This window comes from Castanea sativa, chromosome 3 (assembly GCF_040712315.1).
Source record: "Castanea sativa cultivar Marrone di Chiusa Pesio chromosome 3, ASM4071231v1".
Taxonomy (NCBI): Eukaryota; Viridiplantae; Streptophyta; class Magnoliopsida; order Fagales; family Fagaceae; genus Castanea; species Castanea sativa.
The window spans coordinates 5,677,220-5,692,377 of record NC_134015.1 but is presented as its reverse complement, the minus strand read 5'-3'; the positions used below and the strand labels follow the sequence as shown (position 1 = coordinate 5,692,377).

Here is a 15,158-nt window from a genome sequence, read left to right as displayed (position 1 = left end):
TTTGCTAGAGAACACTATGTTACCAATACCATTTTTACTTTGGCCTCTTTTAAAGGGTATTGGTAACCAAAGATAGATATTGAAGAGAGCTTAAGCTAATGATGAGAGATTTTTTGGGTGGCTAGTAAGGAAAATGAAGTTAAAAAAAGTGGTAGTGAAGGTGATGAAGTTTCTAAAGGAATCTATTGCTAAAAAAAATAAAACTAACCTCTTACTAACTTGTTGGGACTTAGGAGGGGGATGGAGAAAGTTTTACAAAATTTAGTCTTATTGGGAGGGGGACAAGGACAAATCATAGGTGGGGGATCCAATATTTTTGGTTTGGGGGGCTTAAGTCTTAAAAAACTAAATTTTGTCTCAAATTTTACCTATTAAAAATCATGTTTTAGTAATTTTGGGGGGCTTTGTCCCCACTACGTTGCACTTAGTTCTGCCCCTTGCTTGATGCTAGTGCTCTAACTCTACCTGTCCACTTCTCATGATGTAGTTTTTATTTTAAAAAACGTGTTTAAAAGAAAAGAAAAAATGTTTGCCATTTTTAATTATTGGAGTCTAGTTAAGTGAGTCTTGTACGCACCAAGCATCTCACACACACATTTGTTTAGTTGACCATGATTAAATTGAAGTTCTTAATCACAAACAAAAGCATTGAAAAGTAATTTATTTTTTATTTTTTTTAATGTTAGGTGAAAATACAAAGGCTAGATTATACTAAAAGCCATGGAATTGGTCGAATGTAAGTCCTACAATATAATATATACAAACTCATACTATATGACATTGCTCAAACTCTCATCTTATATAACTCTGTCTCTATATATGTTCCTTCATCTCATGTAATTTTGATTTTAAACATGTTCAAAAGAAAAGAAAAAATGTTGGCCATTTCAACTATTGGAGCTTTGTAAGTGAGTCTCGTACGCACCAAGCATCACACACACTTTTCTTTTCTTTTAATCACATGATTAATTGAACTTATTAAACACAAACATAAGCATTGAAAACTATTAAAAATTAAAAAGAAAATGTTAGGGGAAGTTTTACAAGGGCTAGATAAAACTTTTTTTTAATTATCAAAAAAATAAAACAAAATAAAACTTTTTTTTTTAGAAACATGGCTTGATAAAACTTAAAACCATGGAATTGGTCGTATCAGTCGATTTGACGACGGTCACGACACTATCTTTATTCGTTTGGAATATATTTTTTATTAGATTTAAGAACTATTATAATATGGAATTAGAAAAAGTTTATAAAAAAATAATAATAGTAATACTTTGGGTTCTGACTAGACTGTATACTTCTGTTTAGTGAGGTTTGAAAGTTTTCCAATCTTTGGGGAAAAAGTAAAAGCAAAAAATAAAAATAATGGAAAAGAGAAGTTGAAGCATTTTCCTGGAAAAACTGGGTTTGTGGAAAAACTGTTTGGTGCTGGAAACTTCATGGAAGGAACATGTAATCCCCAGCACGCCTAGTGACCATAAGATGATGAGTATTGACTAAAAACACCAAAAATTATAGCCAGAAAGTTATAACTCAACCAGTACGATCTTTTTGATCAGGACCTTTCACCGAAATTTAAAGCGTAGCCAATTCTTCTTTGCTTTCCCATTAAAGAAAACCCATTTCTTTATAGGTTGGAGAGACAAAGATAGTGACAAACTATAGCAACCTGAAAGATCTTGAAGTAAACCTACCATTCAATGGTTATAAACTTGCACATGTTCATTAATGATTATGTGCATCTGCATCATGCACCTACTATAAACTTTTTTTTATTTGCTCTCTATATAGAATTTGATAGACAGAATAGGGAGGGGGAATTGAATCCTGAACGTTTTCATTAGATAAATAAATGTCAGTTGAACTACAAGACTTTTGGTTTTGCGTATATATATTTATATAAAAGTTCTATTCTTAGTGGTTTTAGTGAAAATAAAGAGAAAATTAACATAAAGATTTATACAGTTTAATGGTATGCCTATATCCATAAGAATGGACGGCTGAAAATTCTATAACGAGAGAAATATGAGTTTACAACGAATTTGGTACATTAAATTTCACTATATACCCTTACCAACGCCCCCATAATATATTAATATGCCATAGCAAAACAAACCTAAATAAAAAAGTCCAAAAATTTTATGACCATTGACCACATAAAAAAATACAATTTTTGCTACAATTATTCACGGGACAAACTGTGATTGTAAGTAGTAAAAAAAAAAAACCGATTAGTCCATATTAAATTGACAAGTAGCCAACTAGAATCTATCACGACTCAAATAGTTTTTTTTTTTTGGAGAAGAAACGTACTTAGAATATGAATGTGTAATAACTTATGACTTTTAATATGGTATTAAAATTACTCATAAAACACACGTTAACCTATGGGTTCCACTCCTACCTATGGGGCCTGTAAACTAGAGACACATGTTACTTTCTCATTAAAAAGACACTTAACTTTCTGCACTTAAATTCCAATGACATTGCAAAGAATTTCACTTGAAACTGCGTTGTTTTAAGTTCAATCATAAATATTGCTTTCGAAGTGTAACTTTGTTTGAACTGTAGAGTGTCCAATTTCTTTGCCGTCAGGCCCGTCACACTCTACAAACTACAAATAAACGCGTATCTAATATCTATGTTTTCTATATAGAATTTTTGTCACCATTTAATTACAAGTACGCGTCAGTTCACCGTGTTTTCTTGCTCTCTCTTTGTCTGAAAAATCATACATTAATCTGTAGCATCTTTTAGCATCATGGTTTATACGGTTAATGTACTTTTCAATCATTACGCGGTTGTTTTGTTTTTTTTAGTTAGAATAATACCAAAGTTATAGAATAATAACGGTGTGTTTTTTTTTCGATAAACAGAATAATACCAAAGTGTTAGAATCTCCAACTTTGTACCTTTTAATGATCAAACTCTCATTCTGTTCAAAGCTGATGCTACTCTGTAGACTTTAGTTTCCTAAGAAAATTTGAAACCATATCAAGCAATGTTACAATTAACATCAATTTTCACCATAGTTGAATTGCAAGTTTTTAATGGTTTTTATCTTGACTCATCTTTAAGAAAATTTGAAACTACATCGATAATAAGCAAGCTATCGTACACAACAATTTTCACAATAGTTTAATTTTTTAGCGATAATTATAATATGCTGCTAACTTTGTAACTCGAACCCTTCCTTCCCTAAACTTCCAAGCACTTTGTGCATAGGGGAGTAATTGACAAGTTTTTAATAGTTTTCATCTCTACTCATCACTAATATTATTTAACTTGTGAGTTAAGGATGTGAAATTTTTATCATTTTTTTTTATAATGTTTATAGACTTTCTCCATGAATAATTTAATATAAACCTTTCTTGTTGATTTAATCTTTTCAAGGGATAAAATCGCCTTGACTTTTAAGGATTATACCGCGTCACTTACAAAGTTTGAATTTTTTTTTTTAAATGAAACTTCCTTGTACCTTCCCTCTATGGTTAGTCTGGTGTATAAATAGAATGGCTTGTTGAAGGTTTTTTGGTTACTCTTGTGCTCTTAACTGTTAGGCTTTAATAGTATGATTAATCTAGTGTTTTTAATAAATACCGTAGCACTTTCAGTTTTTGTGCTACTCTTGGGTTTTTGAGTTTTATGGTTTGAGAATATGTCAATCTAGTTTTGTTGTAAACACCATAGTTCTTTCAGTTTCTGGGTTGCTCTTGGGTTTTTGAGTTTGTGCTTTTAGAAGTTGAGTCTTAATTGATCGTCTTTGATGGTGGAGAAGAGGCGTCTTAACGGGAAGGGCGGTGATGACTTTGAAAGGTCCAAGCGCAGACAAGCACTCCAGGCTTGGTTGGTTTAGTTTTATTTATTTATTTTATGATGTGGATGTTTTGGCGTTTGTGTTTGTTGCTTTTCTCAATGTTTTACTGGTTTCTGAATGTGGGTTTTGTGTGTTCTTTTGTGCAGTGCTTTCAAAAATATCATCACTGAGCTGCTGAATGGAAACTTCTTGGAACCTTTTCTTAGGAATCTGGTAAGTTGATTCTGTGTCATAAACTTGTATATTTGCATAGGTGTTGTTTGTCTTTATTTTTCTTAGCTAACCTCAACTTTAGTGCTCAAATATGAGATATCAGCTTTAGCTACCATGCCTCGTATAATTTTTTGTTTTCCTTTCCTCTCAACGTTTTGATGGTGTACGGTTTCTCGGTATTAACTTCTTTGGTTGCATAGCTTTATTGACTGATACAAGACTCTTTTTGACTGGAAGTTTGATTTCATAGGCTAGTTGGTGATTGGTCTCGATGATTATTTATCTTGACTATTTGATAGTCATCTTTCTTTACCATACATGTCATGACTTATGATGGGTTAGCCATGTCTATACAATATCTTAAAAAGGATTAGTAACAGTTGAAACTTGCCAAAATTGTTTATGTAACTTAATCGCTTCAAAGGCACCTGGTGTGAGTGAAACTCAACACAAGCTAAAATTCATTCAATTCTCACTCAATTGTGACATTACTTTTACTGTATTGCATAGATGCATCCCCAGATTTTAATTGTACATGCAAAATAAGTTAAACTGTGCTAATATCAGCAGGATTAGATAGTTCGGATTTTCTTTCATTCACTAAAACGTATTTGAAATATTCTTCTGGTTGTCAATATGGTGTTGAAAATTTGGAATTGCTGATATTCATTGAGATATTAAAGTGCTTTTACTTTCATATCTCTTGAGTTCCTGATACCCTATATGTGTCAAATAGGTGCGAGAGGAGGTGCAACAAGCCTTTCTACCAGTACTTCAACCATCTCTAAGGTCAGTTCTTTGACTCGATTGTTTTCTTGAATATTTATGCCACACACACTTGGTCTCTCTGATATCAGGTGAAATCAAGATTGATACAAACGATCTTTCTCACTCTGACCAGATGAATATGGTTGAGTACCATCAGTATCTTAAAGGTTTGCTGTTCCCTTAACATGAAGTATCAGTATGCTTCATGTTGTCACAGTTTGCGCCCCCTAATATGCAGTATAACCCAAATTTAAACTGCTTTTTCCCACCAGATGACTAGATTTTCACTATTTTTATCCACACAAACAGTCCAACATTGGCTTTTTGTGTTTTGTTGCAGACCCTCATGTCATCAGGCTGGAACATCTGGAGTGAGGAGCTTGCAGTTGCGCTTTGTCAATAAATTGTCATCAAAAATATATACAAACAATACTATAAAAGCTGAAGACAGTACACCCATTCAAATTGAACTGTTTGATACTAGCTCCAGGACTAGAGTCAAATCTGGTCAGCTTTCTTCAATAAAGATTCGTATTGTTGTACTCAATGGTGATTTCCCTTTCGATGAAGAAAAGGACTGGTCTGAGCAGGAATTCAATGCCAAAGTTTTACAGGAAAGAGAGGGTAAAAGGCCATTGTTATATGGGGATGCGACCGTGACCTTGAAAGAAGGTGTTGGTTCCATTGGTGACATCATTTTTACTGACAATTCAAGCTGGATGAGAAGTAGAAAGTTTAGATTAGGAGCAATTGTGCAAAAGCCTCATACTGAAGTAGGAATTAGGGAAGGTCGAAGTGAACCTTTCATGGTGAAAGATCACCGTGGAGAAAGTAAGTCACAAGAGCTTAACTTCAGCTCCTTTTGATCTTTAATAGTAGAGGCATAATTATTACATTTCTTGAAGTAGTTCATACTTATACTATTTGGTCTCTAGTGGATATTCTAGTATGCTTCTATTATGCTTGATATCACTAACATCTTTACCATAACTAGATGTATGAGACTGATAAGCAATCACTTTGTTCAGCAAATCAGAAACACTATCCTCCATCTTTGAGTGATGAGATATGGCGGTTGAAGACAGTAGGAAAAGACGGTGCATTCCATCAGCGATTGGCATCTCACAAAATTACAACTGTTAAGGACTTACTGCGGAAATATGTAATCAATCCATCTGAATTACGCAAAGTAAGAGACTTCTCTGTGTTTGGATTATAGTTCCTAAGCACTTACAGTAGTTAAAACAATTTTTTTTTTCTTAGCTAAACTAACTTTCTGCCACGGAAATGTAGATATTTGGTAGGATCTCAGATGGGACATGGGACGCAATCATAGGACATGCTATGACCTGTAATAAAGATGATGGAATGAATTATATTTACCAGATAGCTGGAGAAAGTGTTGGTCTGTTATTCAATTCCATCTACCAGGTTGTAGCAGCTACATTCAATGGACAAGAATACTGTCCTCTGGATTCACTCAACTTTCATCAGAAGGTATGCATTAATATTCTTTGAGTGCAGTTATCCATTAGTTAGAAACTGATCACCTTCCCTGTACTTCCTTTTTAAATGGCAGCAATTGGTGGAAAATCTGAAGCAGCATGCTTATGAAAATGAGAATGGTATCGTTCCCTTCAATGCAGCACCAATAGCTAGGTTTCTAATGCCCTCAGCAGGTCTGCAAGCTGAGCCATTTATTGTTCCAGAACAAGGATCGCAACAATTTGGCTTCTCAGTCACACATCAAGGTACTAAAAACTTGTGTCATGTATCCATATCCCAAACTGTTTATAAGTATTATTCTTCTCATTTCTTTCCATTGGCTAATTGTATCATATACTACCTTTTAATCTACCAGGTTCAATTCTCTTTTTTTTTTTTTTTTGGTAATTATGTTTCTAGTTTTTCCCAAGTAGCTAACAGTCTATATTTCTGCAGATCAACCAGAAACATTGCTGGGTTTTAACCATTCAGAAAACCATGCAGCTGAATGTAGCTATCAATTAGAAGATTCTTTAGTACAGAATAATCATGCAATGCCAAGGAACAGCCCAGGGATGGAGGACTATTTTCCTGGACTCAGCAATGCAGGATATGGTTGGCCAACAAGTGCTTTAGAGATGCAAGATTTTACAAATGGTCTTCTAGCAGGAAATGGCATAGCTCCATTTATAACATGGGGGCCGCAAAATGGTTTGTTCCTTGCTCCAGGCAATGAAGCAGATGTTGAAAATCCTCTTTTTCCCAATTCAGGTGTACATATTCTAAGCACTAGAAAGCCAAAGGCATCTTGGTGTAAGATTCGGGCTGCTGTCAAGTGGGGGTCAGTTAGGAGGGGAGTGGCAGCTAGAAGAATGCAAGGCTACTGTATAAGTACTAGTTTAGGTCGTTACTAGGCTCAAATTGTTAAGCAGGTTTCTCATTAGGAATTCTTTCCTAAAAAAAAAAGAAAAAGGAGGCAAGCTTCTCCTATAATTGTTAAGCTTAGTTTGCAAAGTCCCTCTTTTCTAGCACTATTGTCGTTCCCTTCCATATCAAGTGTAATGAAGGGTTCAAGTACTAGCGTGCTGCATTTTCCTTTTCTGTGCCATTATGTACATGGTAATAAGTGGTCTTTGTAAAAATGGTTTTCCTGTCTAAAAAGTAAATGTAAATGTTATATGAAGCAATTTTTAGGACATTACTTTACATTTTGTCTTTGGAGAAGCAATCAGAGCTAAGCTAAGTGGGTAAATAGTGCGTTTAAGATATAGATTATGTACTTACTTATTCAGCCATGCTGCTTTGGCTTCCATTACACTTGATGCCACCATCGTTAGAGCTCATTTTAATGTCACTTCCTCCCAAATTTCATAGATGCAGGAGCCTTGTGCAATGGGTACAACCTTTTTTTTCCTCCCTCCTATATCCATTCATTGAGAGCTTTGATACATTAGATTTAAACAAGTAATGGAGTCAGTTGAATCCTAATTGAAAAGATATCATAGTTTAATTGAGATAAGGGATGAATCCCAAGCAAAACATGCAATAGCACACAAAATTGCAGAGATAATACTGTAATGGATGACAACCAGTGAAATAAGCAGCAAATTAACAAATTATCTACCCCATTAAGTATAATCACAGATTAAATAAAAAGAGAGTCCAATAATCCAAAATTGTTCTACATTCAAATATGAAAATCTATGCATCAACAAAATGCAACAGACACAAACCAGTGAATATAGCATATTATTGTATAAATGTTACTTATTGCCCAAGTGCTCTTAGCAGCCTCATTTTTTTTTTTTTTTTTTTTTGAATTGGCAATGAAAAAGACCTTAATCAGGCCAAGATTGACAAAGAGTTCCAAGAAATTTTCAATTTTCTTTTTCTTTTTGCATTTTGGTGGGAACCAAAAGAATCCAAGCTAATGAGCACTGACTTGTGGCAGGCTTATTTAAGTTATCCTCAACTACCAAATCCTGCTAAACTTTCACTGCACAGTGCAAACCTCACCACCCCAGAGCTCAACTTGATGCAAATCATACAAAAAAAAGAAAAGAAAAAAGGACTTGTGTTTCTTGGATTATCAATGTAATTTTTCTCAGTAAGATATTGTGTCATTCTTCAGTAATTACTTTGAAATGATAAAAATAAAACACCCCCCTTTCAATGTTCATAGAAAAAAATAATGACAACAATCTTCCACCTACTGAAAATTACATTTTCATGTTGATCTACCTTGAATAAACACTCATGTAACTGTTTCACACACACACACACAAAGTTAATGGCCACTGCCCTCACCTTAAAACAAACCATCTAATCACAAGTCATACACCTACAAAAACCAAAGAGAGAGAGAGAGAGAGAGAGAGAGAGAGAGAGAGAGATCTACATGAACCAACCTAAGAACTGAGAAGACCCATCAAGCATGGATTAAACAGACTTCCCTGGCTAGCAAGGTATCACACACACACACACCCCCATGAACACTCTCTGGCTCACACGGTTGGTGGCACTAAGGTTCCTTTCCAAAACTTTCTCAAAACTGTGAACGAGCTTAGTTGAACTGAGCTGGAGATGAATTTTCGTGGTGGTGTTGTAACTGGTGTTGGTCATGGTGGATCATGTGACCTGTCTTTCTGTATGTCTGTAATAGTGGTGTTTTTTTTTTTTTTTTTGATAATTTTTTTTTGTTGGGGTGTCATTGACAAACCAAGAGGGAGAGACCCAAGTACACTTTTTTTTTTTTGGATAAACTACCCAAGTACACTTTTTTTGATAAATTTTAGGATACTTTTATTTTACTTTATACTATTCAAAATTTTCACTTTGATTATCCTTGTTTGATTTTGTTTTCGAATTGATCATACCGTCTATTTCTATAAGTAAATAAGTAAAGTGACATTGATTAACACATTGATATTGCCTGTAGTTTACCCGTAAACTAACGGAAATAATCTCATTCAAATAGCTGTTCATGCCATGGAGTACAAATAATACGAATTTCAATTATTAGAAACATAATTAGAGTGTAGAATAATGCTTATTTAAAGTTAACCCAGTTTTCTTTTTTCTTTTCTTTTTTTAATTGGAAAGTGTAGGGAGATAGTTTGTAAAAGCCCAAATAACAGATTTGCAATTTTGGGTCATGGGCTATAAGAGGCCTAACACGTAACCTCCGGATGAAAACCTCTACAAAGAACATATACCTCGTGAATTAAAGAGGTGCATCATTATCCGTCCGATGATAAATTACCGTGGTAAAATATCTTTACCGAGCTAACAGTATCAGCTTAAGTTCCAAACCTCTTTGAAATAACCTCTAAATAAATGAGGCTATCTAAGGACTCTAAAACTTCCAGATAAATTTACAATAATCTGTCAAACACACTTGCATTTAATACTGAATAACTGATTAGGATAAGACATGAAGTCCCAAAAGTCTCTATTTATCCAAACGATGAGGAAAGAAGAGCCCAATACTCCAATGGGACAAAGGGCTGTCCAGTTGAATGAGGACATCTCATGCTAGAGAAGAAAAATGAGCAAATACAATAGAGGATAAAAATGATCCTTTTATACCAAAAAAAAAAAGGATAAGGATGAAAAAGAAGAGGAAGGTGAAGTATAAAAGGAAAGAAGTCTTTAGAAAGAGGGAAATTTTTTTCCAGATTTTTAGAGAAATGAAAAGAGAGATACACGGTGAGAATTGTAATGAGAAAAACTTGATGAATAAAGCTTTGATCCTATATTATTCAGGAAATTGTTTGGTTCTTACTCAAATCTCTCATTGTGGATTATTACAAACTCATGATATAAATTAATCGTGATCATAAGCCCAGATTAATCAAAGTTTAGTTTCGTGCTTCCACGTAAAGTTAACCTAGTTTGACTGTTTGAGTGCCTAAAGAGTTTAAAACATAGCGTCTACGTACGTGTACAATCCATTATAAACCTAAAATAAAATCTGTAGTGGATTAATTGGAGCTGGATTTTAATTGAAGAGAAAGTGCTTATAATAATGGATCTTGATGCATGATTGCATTCTCGAATCTTTTTTTTTTTTTTTGAAACCTACGTTAAATTTTAATCCAACTGACAACAGTTTTTTACTGCTGTTAGACCATAGTTTTCAAAGATAAACTAGTACAAAATTAATCCAACGTGAGTTTAATCATTGCAATCAAGGACTACTTGAATAATTTGTGTCATCATGGTTGGTTTGTGTCCAATGAAATTGTGGATAGAACATTAGTTGAATTGAATGCACTTCATTTGTTAAAAGATGTACTTATAGCACGCTCACAATGTGTTCATTCCTCCTAAGTCATCGAATCCAAATTGATTTCATATGAGACCAAAATATAAGCCATCCAATTTGCTAACAATGCCATCGTTGTTGGAATTTGGAAAAGGACCCATAATTCTTTTTTTAATAGATGGATTAGTTGAATTGATTGGAAGAAAGAGAGTCTTGTGTCCTCCCACTCACTTTTGATAAACCATATTAACAAATCAGTCTACTAATTTTTGGTCAATACCTAGATAGCAACCTTTTTATATAACTTATGGCAAAAGACAAGGATAAAAGCAAAATTCCAAAAAGAAAAAGTGGAGGCTGCTTTCAAAAAATATATATTGTCATTCAAGATCTATCAAAACGCACAATTGAGTGTCTTGTGTCAAACAGATACATATGTGTCCATACTTGATACAGTAAAGAAATTATTAAATAGAAAAAAGATATTCAGAATGATTACAAATATTTTATTTTAGAAAAAAATTACTATAGCATGGCCTATTTTCACATTGAGATTTATTGAAATAATGGTCTTTAAATGTTTGTATAAAGAGAAGTGTTACATCTATAATATTTTTACAACAAATTCTAAGTGGTAAGTTGTTATTAGTTTTCATTTGAATCTACTGTTAAAATTACTTTTTTATTTACCATTAACAACCTGTCACATAAAATTTATTGTGAAAATGTGGTATACATGTAGCATTTCTATTGTATAAAAGATATTCTCACTTGAGAAAAACTTATATCCTTTTCCATTGATACTTCCTTGAAACTTGGGCTAGGCCTCTTCGCAAGCTTGGGTTGTTGGGTAGGCCCCTTGAAACATGGTCCTTATCTTGGTATACTCTATGGTTATGGATCCCTTTATGTTTTGATTCCTGTGTTGAGATTCTTTGGCCCAACACTTAACTTGGGCCCGTAAATATTTGGGCTTATTACCAAGTTAATGTGGCCCAATGTATGAAAGTATTGTCAAAATTAAAAAAGGAAAACGAAAAAGAAATTATAAAATAATACATTAATATAGTCTTCCATTAATGAAAACAACGATTTTAATTAAGAAAGTTATTTTTGTTCAATAGTTGCCTACTTTATCTTTACATTTGGATTGGCCAAAGTAATACGGAGTAGACTAACCCTAACTTTCAAAAGTTAGCAATGTTATTTATTTATTTGCTTATTTTAGAATCAAAAGGTTCCAACATTTCCAACGTTGATTTTTTCCCCCCCAATGTTTGATCTATCTATTAAATTATGAATCTTAAATTATAGTGTTTATGAACAGTTTTTTGTCTTAATTTTTTCTACAAATAAAATGATATTTAGTTTTTTATTATTTTAAAATAAGCTTTAAGTTTCACACTATATATTTAATTGTAGAGCAATGTTTATTATACACACTCTTATACACACATAAAAAAAGCAACTAAACTGTGACTTGAAGTCATAAAAAAGCAATTGAAAGTGTAACTTGAAAATCCTGACTTAAGTCACTGTTCAATTGTTTTTTCGTGTGTGCGTAACAATGTGTATAATAGCTTTTATCTTTTATATATAAATTACTAAAAATTATTCTTTTTTTAATAAATACCATGCAAATAAGTTGTTTTTAAATGCATTCTAGTATCAACCATAGTATAAGATTCCATTTTCCATTTTTATAGTTGGGTAATTTTATTATTATTATTATTATTTTAAAATCTAAAATATGAAAAATGATACATTATATAAACCAAATTTAGGTTTTTTTTTTTTGGGTAAACCAAATTTAGGTTATGCTCAGTACAAAATACCCTACTTTAGTTTTGTCATATAATCTCATCCCAAACTTAACAACGTTATATATATAAAATAATAAACCAAAAACAAAAAACCTGACACTAGAAGTATCTTGTCAGGAAAAATAAAATGAAATAAAATAAAACCCAAGCCAAAGTCAATAAAATTATATAAACAAAAGGTAAAATGTGTAGTACTTATCATCTTAACTACCCCAAAGAAAAAATAAAATCATACACCAATGCCGCACCATGGTAATCCACAAAAGTCTAGTGTTAATTTCACTCCTCGCAAAGAAAATATACCCGGAGTCTAAAATGTTTTGAACATTCTGTCTACACATAGTTTCTGTTATTCATTTTTCTCCTCTCTCGCTTTGATTAGAGACTAAGTTTGAGATTATCAGTTTAAGGATCAAATTGGTCAGTTTTGAAAAATTAAGGACTTGACTTACATTAGCTCAAACCTCAAGATGTTAACTGTGTTTTACCTAAAAAATTAATTAAAATATGTACTTTTTCTGTCTCAATTTGTTTGTCCTTTATTCCATTTTGAGATGTCTCAAAATATTATCATATTTTTAAAATTAAAAACCATCAATTTACTAATGTATCTATTATATCCCTACAATTTAGTTCTATAGCTGCATTTCCAATATTCTTTTTTGGTTATGTTTTCCCAGTTCTGCTTCTCTTCCTCTGTTCCTTGCTTCTCAAATTGATAACAGTGGTTGGTATTAGCAAAAACAATGGGCGCATTAGAGTTGATTGAAGCTTCTCTAGCTCTTCTTTGTTGGTTGACAAGGATTTGTCATGTGAGTAAACCAAGGTCGACAGTTGGAATCCCCACCAATAGAACATCTAAGTCTTTGTTGTCCCATCATTATGGATATAATTGGTTTAAAACTTCTTTGCCATTGATGATTAGTTCTTAAGCAATTCCCTGTAGCGTCTCTGCCTTGTTTGGAGAGGTAGATTTTGAGGGTGGGTTGCAGTATGAACTATGTATACTTAAGAGCAAAAGGTTTTTTTGTACTTGTAATTGAGTTTTGAAATGTGAAAATTTCATTTTTTAAGTTTGAATCCCTGTTGTGTTTTGTACTCACAAATATATAGAAAATAAAACTCTATATTCCATGCCTTACATTTTAAAAATATAGATGGTAAAAAATTTAGGTGTTTCACATGTAAAATAATGAGTAATGCTACCGATATAAACTATTTTACAATATTTTTTCAAACTGTTGACGTAGTTTTAGCATTTTCCAAATAGTTATTATAAGTAAAAATGTGATGTTAGTGATGGGTCCATATTAGAACTCATAAGAATTTGTCGCATCAGCAGTTTGTAAAAATGTTATAAATAGTTTGTGTTTGTAGTACTACTCTAAAATGATTTACATATTACTTATTAATAGTTTTTATATTTGAATTTATATTGTTTTTCAATGCAATGACAAGATATTAGGGTAAGGTTAACATTGTTTAACATAATCTTTCCAAAACTTTGTAACATAATTCCTCCAAAATCTGGTAAAAAAGAGCTTTGTGCAGTTAACATGAATATAATAACAATAAATTATTATTTATATTTAAAAATTGACATATTAATTTTTCTATAAACAAAAGTAAAATGTGTAGTACCTTTCATATTAACTCCCCCAAAGAAAAAAAAAATCACACACCAATGGCACACGATTGTAATCCACTAAAGTCCAGTCTTAATTCCACTCCTTGCAGAGAAAATATCCCAATAGTCTAAAATGTCTTGAACATGCTGTCTAAACATAGTTTCTGTTTCTCATTTTTCTCTACTCTCACGATGATTAGAAACCAAGTTTGAGTTTATCAATTTAAGGATCAAGTTGGTTAGTTCTAAAAAATTGTGGACTTGACTTACATTAGCTCAAACCTCAAGGTGTTAACTGTATTTTACCCAAAAAAAATTAATTAAAATTTTGACATATTAAATTTTTTGTTTATAAACATAAGTAAGAAATCATACACCAATGACAAGCCAAATATAAAATTCACAAAAGTCCAATGCTAATTCCCTAACAAAGAAAATATCCTAGGAATCAAAAAGTCTCACCAACTTTCTCTTTAGATTATAATTTTCGTTACTCATTTCTCTTCTCTCTCATGCTAATCAAAGACCAAGTAGTTTGGATTTATCAGTTTAATGATCAAGTTGATCAGTTAAACAAAAAAAAAAAACTCCAACCTAACTAACATTAACCTAAATCTCAAAATGTTAACGGTATTTTATCCAAAAATTTAATTAAATTTTGTACTACATTTAAAAATGGTCATATAGTAAAATGTGCAGGAGTAGTTCTCAATTATCATAATTAAGTGTTAGTTTGAGTAAGGATGGAAAATGAAAATTATTTCACTATTCAGTTTTTTTCTTCTATTATTTATGGGTTTTATTACGCTTTTTGATACTATTCATAAACTCTATTGTACTATTTTAACTAATTTTTACCTTTATCTAAGTACTTTCAGCAATAATTTTTCAGTTTTAGTAAAATAAACAGTATCCAAACATACCTTTAAGTGTGTGTTTAGTAAAAATTATTTTTGCCAACTTATTTTACTATTCAGCTTATTTTTGTTAATATTCATAACCTCACTAAACTTTTTATACTATTTATATATGTCCCATTATATTATTTCAACTAAATTTTAACTTTATCTTCGATACTTTTAATAAAAAAATTTAGTTTTAGCAAAATAATCGGGTACCAAACATATCTTTTTAAATAAAATAAATAAAAATAAA

General features: G+C 32.1%; 1 protein-coding gene and 1 long non-coding RNA gene across 3 annotated transcripts; one reads left to right on the top strand and one right to left on the bottom strand.

Annotated features, from left to right (window-relative positions):
* Positions 1-3,536: 3,536 nt before the first annotated feature.
* Positions 3,537-7,258, top strand: LOC142629544 (calmodulin-binding protein 60 B). The gene is made up of 8 exons (XM_075803552.1): positions 3,537-3,849; positions 3,967-4,033; positions 4,770-4,822; positions 5,142-5,632; positions 5,830-5,990; positions 6,095-6,298; positions 6,381-6,552; positions 6,743-7,258. Exons 1-8 carry the CDS (start codon positions 3,770-3,772, stop codon positions 7,198-7,200), a joined length of 1,686 nt encoding a protein of 561 aa, XP_075659667.1. The 5' UTR covers positions 3,537-3,769; the 3' UTR covers positions 7,201-7,258.
* Positions 7,259-7,418: 160 nt separating this feature from the next.
* Positions 7,419-8,995, bottom strand: LOC142629545 (uncharacterized). Of its 2 annotated transcripts, none has more exons than XR_012843076.1 (2): positions 8,685-8,995; positions 7,419-7,706 (listed from the first exon to the last, which is right to left on the bottom strand). It is a non-coding gene; the product is annotated as an uncharacterized LOC142629545 (long non-coding RNA). The 2 variants fall into 2 exon arrangements; XR_012843075.1 differs by having other exon boundaries at positions 8,695-8,995.
* Between the last annotated feature and the right edge of the window lie 6,163 nt (positions 8,996-15,158).